General features: G+C 40.8%; 2 protein-coding genes across 2 annotated transcripts in view; both read right to left on the bottom strand.

The window, feature by feature from the left end:
* Positions 1 to 1443: 1443 nt before the first annotated feature.
* Positions 1444 to 2560, bottom strand: LOC118325890 (progonadoliberin-1). Its single transcript, XM_035658736.1, has 3 exons — positions 2423 to 2560; positions 1652 to 1753; positions 1444 to 1491 (listed from the first exon to the last, which is right to left on the bottom strand). Exons 1-3 carry the CDS (start codon positions 2558 to 2560, stop codon positions 1444 to 1446), a joined length of 288 nt encoding a protein of 95 aa, XP_035514629.1.
* Positions 2561 to 5754: 3194 nt separating this feature from the next.
* kctd9a (potassium channel tetramerization domain containing 9a) overlaps positions 5755 to 11710 on the bottom strand; it is a 6656-nt gene continuing 700 nt past the window's right edge. Inside the window, exons 2-12 of the mRNA XM_035657640.1 lie at positions 11014 to 11135; positions 10885 to 10928; positions 10699 to 10795; positions 10087 to 10145; positions 9873 to 10001; positions 9718 to 9785; positions 8706 to 8801; positions 8472 to 8621; positions 7385 to 7490; positions 7177 to 7310; positions 5755 to 5910 (exon numbers count right to left, since the gene is read on the bottom strand). Of these exons, the coding sequence (XP_035513533.1) occupies positions 5854 to 5910; positions 7177 to 7310; positions 7385 to 7490; positions 8472 to 8621; positions 8706 to 8801; positions 9718 to 9785; positions 9873 to 10001; positions 10087 to 10145; positions 10699 to 10795; positions 10885 to 10928; positions 11014 to 11135 (1062 nt within the window). The 3' untranslated portion in view covers positions 5755 to 5853. The remainder of the gene's footprint in view (positions 5911 to 7176; positions 7311 to 7384; positions 7491 to 8471; positions 8622 to 8705; positions 8802 to 9717; positions 9786 to 9872; positions 10002 to 10086; positions 10146 to 10698; positions 10796 to 10884; positions 10929 to 11013; positions 11136 to 11710) is intronic.

Genomic DNA, 11710 nt, shown 5'->3' with positions numbered 1-11710 from the left:
GCTCAGGACCCCACATGAATCCCCCCGTGGTGTCCCTCTGACTGCCTGACTGAAAATAACTTCCACATTCCCACATTCCCTCCCTCCAGAGTCCACGAAGATATTCTCCTCATCCTCCAGAAACCTGGGTGGTCTCCACACCGCCCTCCACCTTCTTCTTTATTCCCTCCCAAAACACACTGAACGCTCTGCGGAGGAGAAGGGTGGGAAGGAGGATGGCGGGAAAGGGAAGGAAAATTAAGAGAAAGAGTGGAAATGAAAAGGAACAAGGATGAAGGATAGGGAGGGAACGGAAGTGGAGTGGAGAAGGAAGGGAAGGACAGTATGAAGGGAGGATAAGAAGAGAAAGTGTGGACAGTCAAAGTGAGGAAGATAAATGGATGAAGGAACAATAAGGAAGGAGACGGGAAGGTTAAGTAGAAGAGGGTGAATGGGAGTTAGAGAGGAAGATTGGAGGTAAATGAGGAAAGATGGAGAGTGGGAATCGGATGGAAGAAGAGGAGATGAGAAAGGGAAGAGTGATAATGAGGAAACTGAACAGTACGAAAGGTGGTATTGAAACGAAGGAAAGATGAAGAGGAGGAAGATGAAGGAAGAACAAGACGGATTGAAATGGCAGAAAGCTAAGAGAAGAGGAGGAAGATGAAGGAGAGAAAGGGGAAAAGGAAGAGAGTGGGAAGTGGAGAGGACAGTGGTGAAGATGAAGAAGAGGAAGAGAGAAGGAGGATGGGATGAGAAAGGGAAGAGTGATAATGAGAAAACTGAACGGTATGAAAGGTGGTATTGTAACGAAGGGAAGATGAAGAGGAGGAAGATGACACAGAAGATGAAGTTAGGTGGGGGACGTAAACGAAGGAAGATGGAGAGTGGGAAGACAGTGATGAAGATGAAGAAGAGCAGAAGAGAAGGGGACAGAGAAGAATCCAATAATAACAGCACTCTGCTGTAAATTTAAGGCTGATTATTAGCGTTGGCCTGTATTTAGAAAAAGATTTAATATAAAATAAAAGATAAAACCTGCATTTTAATTATAAGAACTGTATTTTCTGTTATTTTACTGCCAGAATATTACTGTTGTTTTACACTTGTTTTTGTTTATTCTCAGAACTTGGATTATAAATAAATTATAACACAAAAAATCCCTTTCTTGTTCAGATTTTCATTCCAAAAAAATGCCTCCAAATATTGCAGCATGTATTGCAATCTTTCAGAAATAGCTGCCAGGCATTTTAGTCAACAATCCCCCCAAAAAATCCCCTGAAACCCTGAAACAGCCATTAATTGAAGGTCTTTTCATTTTTACAGAGCAGTGTGCCGGGGTATATTTTGGTTTATTGACCACAAAGTCTAACCTTTCTTCTCCTTCGTCTGTAGCTTGGATTTCTCACGCAATAACCACAACCACTTATCTGCTTATATACTCATTTATTGTAGAATTAAACATCATTTTTTATATGTTCTGGGTCCGTTCTCTCTGTCGGTGACTGCGTCCTGAAAATAGAACCAGAGATTCAATCTGTGAGAATAAATTCAAACTTTATCAGAAGCACGAGGTCCTGACAGTAAATCGAATGAACAACAAATCACTCTGACATCAGACGAGCCATAAATAAATAAACAGCACTGACAAACAGAAAGCAGATAAACTTACAAGGAATCCTTTCATTCTGTATATTTTGGGGAAAGGTGATTCCACTGCACAGCCTAAAACTCTGCAGGGCGTCTCCACGTGTGGGAAGCCCCCGACTATCTGCTGGAGAGAAAAACAAAATGCCAAAATACTGCACGTTGCTCGGGTGTTCCACTCATTCCCAATTTATGTAATTCAAACACTGTTTATGCACCCTAGTCTGCAGAAATACTCAAATATTGACTAAAATAACACATTTATACCACATGCATTGTATAAGCATGAAGTGTCTATAAAGGGGAGACTTGTGGGTAACCATACAACCCCTTTTCATTCAGATATCTTGAGGTCAGAGGTCTTTGAAAATGTCCATTGCCAAAATTTTGCCCAACTTTAAAGCCTTATTTACCCCCCTGGTCGGTAGCAATTGATGTGTTAGGTCGTCTAGTTTCATATGATGCAGTATCTTCATCACAGCTTTAAAATAAGGAAAGGATAATAAGGGTGGCCAATCAGATTTCAGGGGTGGCCAGTGGGACCCCAGACTTCTGGAAACGCCCCTGCTGTCAACTGAATGCATAGCCACTGATTTAAAAGAACACAAAGAGGAAGTACAATACAGCAGTCAGTCAAGTTACAGAAACTCTCCACCACGTCTGCAGTCAGAGGATTTAAAAAGCATTTAATATCTTGTGGTTATTTTGTCATATAACAGTTAAAATAACATGCATTTAGGCTTTTTAAACACAGTTCTAAACATCACATTTGATGACGAAAGAGGAGAATGCTCACATTGCCCAGTGTCTCTGAGAGGCCGTCCAGTTCCCTCTTCCCTCCTGGACTCAGCCCATAGGACCAGTGCTGACAGCAGCCCTGCCCCAGCAGCGTCCCCACGAGCAGCAGCCACAGTGCGAAGGTTTGTGGAGCCATTCTGAGGAGACAAAGAGCTTCATGTAGCACATAAAAGCACATTACTGACCTTCACTGCCACAGTTCTCACTGAGGTCTTTACCTTCTCTGATATATTCTGCTGTCCTCTGTGAATCCTGCTTATTTGCAGAGGTTTATATAAGCCTATGCTTCTTCTAACACTTCACTACAGGGGGTCACAAAGTGGGATTAAGCAACACTTTACTGGCGACCCGCAGAGCTGCTTTAAAAGATTACACATGGTGTGTGAACAGGTTACGTGGGACGAGCTTTGGCCACGAAGCATCGACCATTTTCTGCTATTTCGGGCGCGTTTATGACGTTGTTACAGCCGGTTTATTTGAACTTCTTTGCCTCCTTGTGCTCTGCTTCTTGACACAGCAGCCTCTGAGTCTGCTGCCCCCATCTGGCCAATTTATTCTCATTTCTGTGTAATCACAATAGATCAAAAAAACACTCTGAATATTAATGTCACAGGTCAAAATATATCTTATATATATATCTTCAACCACCTAAATCTAATCAGTTTATCCTTGAGTCCAAGTGGACCACTGGTTCCCAACCTTTTTCCTTAAGGGACCCATTTTCTATCCTCGTAAACTGATTAAGTGACATATTTAATATATATTTCATATTATATTCAGTGCATAACAGCAACAGCTGATAAACTGTACAATGAACCCAAACAATGACAATAACTGCATGAAGTTTGTGTAAAAATTAGTTTTGAGTTTTTCTTAATATTTTTATATAATTCTGTCTGTATTATGGATCTTAACAATCATATATACTTAATAATCTTCTTTTTTGACTAATTCAGTCTCATTGTTCTATCAGCTGTTTGGTTGTTTTAACTTCTCTAATGCAGAACGAGGCTGTTTATCAGAGTGAATAAAGTGTGTGCTCAGCTCAGATCTTTCATTATATCAACTTAAAAAAATTCATTTAGTTCTCTACATAGAACTGAATGAAATGCTGAGCTACTGACTTCACATTTTCCTTGTAAAAAACTTTCCTGACACCTCTTAAAATCAAGAAAGCTTGGCAACCCCTAGGGAAGGTCCTGACCCCCAGGTTGGGAACCACTGTATTAGATAATTTACTTTTCTTCTCTTCACAGAAGTAAACTAATTTCTGAGCTGTAGGCCTACTGAGTATATTTTTAAAGTTTTCCTACATGCCTTAAAATCAAGAAGGCCTTGTGACCCCCCCGTGAAGCATTGGCGACCCATAGAGAAGGTCCTGACCCCCAGGTTGGTAACCTCTGAAGTGGATGTTTGTACCAAATTTTAAAGAATTCCCTCAAGGCGTTCCTGAGATATCATGTTCACAAGAATGGGATGGATGACCCCAAAATATAATGTATAAAAGAATATTCATAATATGTATAATAATAACAATAATTTAATTAATCTTATCTTAATTCATCAGTAAAAAGATTCACCTCAATAAATTAGAAAACTGTGGAAACACACATTATTAGTCATTAACTGAGACAAAATAAATGATTAAAAATCAAATGACAAAGACATTTTCTTCTTCATAGCAGTTTATTTATAACAGTCATTTATGGAAATATATTTCCATGGTCGAGTGCAATAATCATAGATGGGGAGACCTACACCGCCCCCCGTCTCAAACACAAAGCAACCCTCGCCTCATATTGCGTTCAGTGAGATTTATCAAAATAAATAACCGTCGACTTTCACGCTTGAGCTGAAATATGATTGCCTTCATCCCTCGCTCTCACAGGCCGGGTACCTACTGTTAAACTGAGTGAGTAGTATTGCATCAGAGCAGCTTTGAGCTACAGCTTTAGAGTCGAGTGCAGCTCTTCACACATGCAAACAGACGCCGTCCAGTAGAGGACTGAAGATCGGCGGGGGAAACAAACACCCGCCGACTCTAAACAGTGACTCTTGTGGAAGTTTTGGAGACGCTGGATTTGATTTACGTAAGATTACAAGCACCAAACATTTTTGGTGTAAAAGGTATAACATGTTATAAGTATATGTGTGCAAATAAGTTCAAAGCATGATTAAGTGATATACTTCGATACATGGGAGTATGTTTCCAGGCAAACCCACTTTAACGACATGAACAAGTGAAAATGGCTTCCTGCTCAATAGAGCTGCAACCATCGGTCGATTCATCGATTGATGAATCATTTTGGGTCATTTTTAAAGACAAAAACGTCTCATTCAGCTTCTTAAATGTGAATAGTTTCTTTTTTAAAGTCCTCTATGACAGTAAACGGAATATCTTTGGGTTGTGGACAAAACATGACATTAGAGGACGTCAGCTCGAGCTTTGGGGATCGATTAATCGAGAAGATTACCTACAGATAATGAAAGTAACCCTCAGTTGCAGCCCTACTGTTAAAGCACACCAAGTTTGATTATTTTCTCACAACTGGAAGAATAACAAATGACACAAACATTACACAATAAAGCGGCGCCACAGTCAAACGCATGCAACCGTGGATCGCTCGCACACCGGATTAAAAAAAGAGGTAGATTCACAAAACCAAACGGAAAAGCTTTTTAAGAACACAATAATCAAAAGTAGGAAAGGAGACGCTTCACAGCTGTAAATTACGTATTGCATACCCAAGCTGTGTTTAGAAGTAGCCCGTCGCATAGTTTCGTGGTGCACTAACAGCACTTTCAGCCTTTTAGACTGTGCTATTGTTATGGCTTTGGCTTGCATTGCTTCCTTTATAATAGGTTGAATCCAGCAAAATTAAGTTACACACTTAAAAGAGGAATATATAATGACACAGTTATTGGTGAGTGACCCTTCTGTTTCTGCTAAGCAAGAACTCAGTGAAAGCTCAGTGCTGACATTCACCGCACGCAGACAATCCGACTCCCACGTAGTATAAAGTGAATATAAATTATAATAAAACAATACATGAGTATAGTCATTGGATCGCATCCAGAACAACATGTACACACACTAGGAACATTATTTTGTTTTGGTGATATACGCAGCTGAACATTTCCTACCATACAAACATACAGACACAACCCTGAATAAATTCTAGTGCAAGATATTTAAAGCTAACTCAATATAGGTGGAATGCCAGGGATGTGCATACAACTACCTGTGCTGCAGACAGGCAATGAGAGATTGTAAGTTAATGGGGGGGGGGGGGTACTGTGAGTGAAACTGAAGTGCTGATTAACAGAAGCCAGCTGGGTCCACACTGGACTTGTAGGAGTGTTGCAGAGTTATCTTGACGCTCTGTGACATGTGCAGCGGGGTCAGCATCTCTTCGAAAATGGCTCCTTTCACGTTGGGCTCTCATGGTTGGTTTCCTGTAGATCGCAGCCGGACAGATCACAGTTCTTTCAAACAGCAGCCAGAGACAGAACAGAGGAGAGACAGGAGGTTAAAAACAACTCTGCTATGTAACTGTAATGTTTATTTAAAAGTTTATATATGATATTTAAAACATTAAGATATCGAGCAACAGTAATTCTCTGTGTAAACGATTACAGTCAACTGTGCCTGTGTTGTATGAAGCCTCTCTGTGGTTTGTTCATGCCGGTCTGCTCGACTGAAACTGCTGTTTCTTATCATCTACGTCGGTGAATCTAAGGATTTATTTCCCAAACCGGTTGGTGGTTGTTGGAAACACTAACAGAGATGGTTAAATGAGTTTTATTCTGTTTCTGTCCACTTTGAATGAAGTTACGATGATCTGAAGGTAAAATCTATGAAGTCTGGTGGGCTGTGGCACCCATTTGTTTTGGTCTGAGATGCTGGTGCTCTACTGCGACATCTAGTGGCAGGGAATTTCATAAACAACCTTTAATGTAATACAGCAGCAGGTTGGAAAACATTCACACTTTTGGTGGCAGTTTCATTCCTGCCAAAGGTCTGCAAACGACGATTATTTTCATCGTCAATAATTTTCTCTAATGATTATTTGTCCACAGAGCTCCAGATGACTTATTTAGAATGTTTGTTTTGTTCAACCAAGAGTCTAAAACCCATCAATATCCACTTTACAGTCATAAGAGATGAATATATTCATTCACTATATAAATAGTCCTCTACTTTGAACACAAGGCAAAGTCTAATCTCACAGTCTGGCAAAACCAACACTTTTATTTACTTGTAAAACCAAACAACTAAGGGCGCCCGGTTAGCTCAGTCGGTAGAGCTGGCGACCCATATACGCAGGGGCTCGGGTTCGAGTCCGACCTGCGGCCCTTTGCCGCATGTCGTCCCCTCTCTCTCTCTCTGCCCCCCCTTCCTGCTTCTCCCCAGCTATCTCTATCAAAATAAAGGCCAAAAAATAATACTTAAAAAAAAAAATAATCAAACAACCAAATGCATTTTATTCCAATAAAGATAAAGAAAGATTTAATTCCCTGTCCCACTGTGTTAAGTGCTTATGTATTTATGTCCAGGGGAGGTTCCTGCTGCTGTGCTATCAGCGGTAAAGTTACTGCGGCACAAGATCTGGGATGCAGCAGAATTATACAGTATATTAATCTATAAAACAATGCATTCAGATTGTTTCTTCCTCTCTGGCTCCACAAAGACTGCAGCTGAGTCAACACGGACGTTTCCAGAGATAATCCCTTCTGACAGCCCTAACTCACCTCCAGATCGGTCCCTGCTAAAGTGGCTCCCCGCAGGTTACAATTCTTCAGCTTTGCATTTTTCAGAGTGGCCACACGCAGGTTGATACCTGTCATCTGGCTTCCTTCCATGTCAACCCCTTTCAGGTTAGCACCTGATGACAAAAAACATTTGGTTAAAACAAATGTGAATCCGCCTGCACTTTGCTGAGGAGCTGTGATGGATTACCTTCCAGGTTGGCCTTCAGTCCAGACGGATCTTCAAAGTTGCATCCTTTGAGAGAGGCTCCCTCGGCGTTGGAACACAGCATCTTCACCCCTTGTAAGTTAGCGCCCTTTGAAAAGACAACGCAAAGATAGAAGTGTTCATAATCAGGGTCTCAGCTGGTTAACTTTAAGACCTTTTGAGACCTTTTTAGACCATTATGAATGCAATTTGAGACATATTTCACATCCATAGTGGCAAAACAGGTACTGAGGATATGAAGGAATATTGGTATAGGTTCTATGTCGGGTTATGTAGCGGTTACAGCAGGATCAATACAATACCAACACAACGAGCATGAAGCAGGATTTCAACATCGATTGCTTGTTGAAAACTGGTTGATATTCGGCCTGAACGTCTCTTTTCAACCAGCTAAAATGCATTAAATGCGTCACAAAACACACATTGGTCAATTATTTTGATAATCTGTTGAGTGTTGCCAGAGAGACAGCATTGATCAGTACTGGTAGGTAAATGTGGTCTAAAATGTAATGTTTCCTATAAAATATCATAAAGATTGAACTATACAGGCTGCGTGCTGCCAGCAAGAAGCTTCCAGGACGTCGTACTGGGAGATGTACGCTGATCACACCCGCAATTTGCAATTTGGCAGGAAGTCAGACACAGAAACAGCTTAGAAAATCCGGACAATTTTCAAAATAAAATACTGCATGCAGACTCTGGACCGAACTTCACATCAACATTGTGGCACCAGGCCAGAGGCAGGTTAGAGGAGAATATAAGTGAAGCAACACATTGTTTTGTTTCCTTTTTAAAAAGGACAAAATACACAAGTAAACAATGTCATTCAGCCAACACGCTCTAAAGACTTCCTAAAAGACTCCCTACAGGAAGTTCATGGGAAGTTACCAGATTGAGGATTGTTATCTCTTTAATGAGGTGACTGTGAGAGGAGGTGTGTGTCAGCATGGCCCTTCCTCCACACAGCAGGAGGAGGCAGCAGGTGTGTGTTAACAACGCCGCACACAGCTCCGACAGACGACAGTGAGGTCTGCTCATGCTGTGCACAGGAATCTGTTTTCAGACTTACATCCAGGTTGGCTCCGGAGAGATCGGCCCGCTCCAGATTGGAGCAGCACAGGTTGGCATGCGTCAGATTGCAGCGGCTGAGGTTAGCCATCTTGAAATTGATGTAACGCAAATCAAGTCGGGACAGATCAGCACCACTGAAATTAAGACCCTGAAAACAGGAACAGAGTTGAACATTGAATTGATTGATAAAAGTGAACTGACGGGGTAAATAAAACCATTTCATTATCCGTACCTGACAGCGGAGCTCTGACTTGGTGGGCGTCGCCAACAGAAAACGAACAAACTCCTTTCGGGAAATGGGAGAGTGGTCCTCGGGTGGCTGCGTGTTCTGTTTTCAAAGAAAGACACCATCAGAGTTATTATATATGTATGTCCAAAAGACGTTGAATTAAAAGTGCAATATTGGTTCTATTTTAACAGACTCCTCCAAGGGAACTGATCAGATGGCCTTCAAATGTTAACAGTGCAATCTGAAGACCTTCAGGATTAAAGTTGTGTATGAAACTAAACTAAAAACTCAAACTAGGTGTGAAAAATATTTTAACTAACTGAAATAAAAACTAGAAAAATAAGGCACTGGTTCATATTTATTACATGACTGAGTCAGTTTGTTTGTCAGTTCCTCCCGGAAGTTTTAGTTCAGGAACAGTTCGTGTAAATTCAACTAATCTCCTTAAATTTTCCTCCAGTCGCTGCAACTTTTGACCAATCGCTGTGGTTTCCCTCAAGTTTCACCAATCATAGGGCCCCTCCCAGCACAAAATGTTGAGCCATACATCCGCAAACTACTACGATACGATTTTACTCTCAATAGAACAAGTTGGCTTCGATTTTTAGTGAGTTACACGCAAAAGAACGCAACTGTTTTTAACTTAACTTTCCTCGTGTGATTTAATGGCCAACAAAATGCCTTAAAACATCACAACATGCATTACATTTTTTGTTTTAAAGTTGCAGTGTAATCTTGGGCAACAACCATCCCAAAAAAATCCTGGAGGGATTGGTTTGTTTTGTAATATCTATTCTAAACTACTTAATTCTTACCCCTTATAAATACCCCAATATTATAATAAAATAAAACAGAAAATAATGCTGAAACTAATAAAAACTAAACATTTTAAACAATAAAAACACTGAAACAAAGCAAACCCACCTTGGAAACTGAACTGAATTGAAAACAAAAATGTAAAAAATAAAATAAAAATGAAAAACACCTTTTTTTCAATAACTCTGGTCACTGTTACCTTGATCGCTACTTCCAGCTGTTCAGCCAGCTGTTCGATTCCAAAGAAGCGAGCCTCCTCGAGGACGCCTGGAAGACATTGAGGACATTTAGCTTCCAATCAGGACACTGCGCTTTATTTAAAAACCCTCTTCAGAGAGAACCGGGCTGACTCACCTCGTATGTTTATGCCTTCATTGATAATGAGCTGGCCGTGTCTCAGATAGTTGAGGATAGGCTCGAAGTATTCGGGGCTGCGGTCGATTAGGTAAGCCCCGTGCCGGTCCCGCTTGTTCCCCCACACGTCTGGAGCAAACACAGAGGTTAACAACAGCCGTTCAAAGACTCTCAAGTGCTTACCGACCGCTCCGCTCGGTAGCCACGAACTTACCTTTCTCTCGAAACATGTGAGCGAGCATACTCTCCGGCTCTTTGCTGACCAACGTGCTCCTGAACAGACAGCGAGGAAGACAACGAGGTCATATCTAACGTAGAATATTTAAGTCTTTTGTAATGTTTTTATTACTCATTAAAGCTCAAGTGTGTAACATTTAGGAGGATCTATTGTCAGAAATAGAATATAATATTAATAGGTATGATTTTATTAGTGTAAAATCACCTGAATATAAGTTAAGTACAAATGTTCTGATACCATTTCTTCCTTCCCAGACTTTGCATATCACCTTATACGAGTACCGATCTGATACATGTGTCTGGAAAATAGACACTAGACCTTTATAAAAGCATTGAAGGCTCAATGTGTAGTATTTAATGACATCTAGGGGTGTAGTTGGATATTGCTTTGCCCTCCCCATCAAAGGGTTACTGTAGAAACATCTGTAGATAAAAACGTCTCATTCTAAGGTTACAAAAACACACTGATTCTTCAGCTGATTACACACTAATGAAAACCTACCTGTGAATATTACATTACATTTCTGCCAATAGATCCTCCTAAATGTTACCCACTGGACCTTTAAAGCAGCATTAAGTCCACAGATACCTGGTGGTGGTGAAGGGTCGACCACCAATATTAAGGGTCAGCCAATCGGTGTGTGCTCCGTGCTGATCAGACGTAACCTTGGCTTCATGTTGAGGGTCTGTGACACAAATTAAGACAAAGTTTGAGACCTTGTTCACACTTTCACTGAGCGGATGAGACGCCTGCTGCAGATGTGACAGCACTCACCGATAAACGGATCTCCTTCGGACACGTACAGCACGTCGTCATCTCTGTTAGAAACACACAAGTCACAGGATGAGTTGGGAAGCTAATAACACACTCAGCTAGAGGTTTATTATTAGTGTGTGAGCTTACCTTATGAGGGCGATGTCATCTATGAGACCACCCTTCCCGTTGTACAAACAGGAGGCTTTGATTCCTAACTTATTGCTGGCTACGGATAGTAAGTCGGACAAGGTCCCGTATACTGCTACAACCTGGAGAGAGAGGACACAAAAGAAGGTTGTTAAAGTCCGCTTTCAGTCAGAAATCAGAGTTTGTTCCTACAGTGAGATGTTTGAAATCGGACTTTTAAGGTGCGGTGCCTACGAGCACGATTTGTGATCCAGTATGCAACTCATCCATGTACGGAAACACCTGGAAATCGATTAAAACGACCAAATATCCTGGAAATAATCTATGTTCTCCTGGAAAATTTGAATTTTAGCTCCTCGCTCACATCGCCTACATTAACCTGAGTGTGTGTTTAGTTTGAAACTCGCCTGTTTTCATTCATTTCACTTTCAAAAGGTTGTGGCGAGAACAAAGCGAACTAACAATCATTAAACAAGTGCTGTCCTAGACTGTCAAAAAAAAAACTCCTGGAAAATGTCGTCACCAAACATTCATGAGGTCTTCTTGATTTGAAGGCGTGCTAGAAAACTTTTAAAACTACACACAGTAGGCTTATATATCTGTATTTGGTTCATTTCTGGGAAGGAAATTAATAGAAAAAGCATCACAGACAAGAAAAAAGAAGCTTATTGAGTCTGTATTATTGTTATAAATGATA

This window comes from Morone saxatilis, unplaced genomic scaffold, assembly GCF_004916995.1.
Source record: "Morone saxatilis isolate NCDOM2014 unplaced genomic scaffold, NCSU_SB_2.0 Contig16, whole genome shotgun sequence".
Classification (NCBI taxonomy): Eukaryota; Metazoa; Chordata; class Actinopteri; family Moronidae; genus Morone; species Morone saxatilis.
The sequence above is the reverse complement of the archived record's forward strand: the minus strand, read 5'-3'. Positions and strand labels throughout refer to the sequence as shown.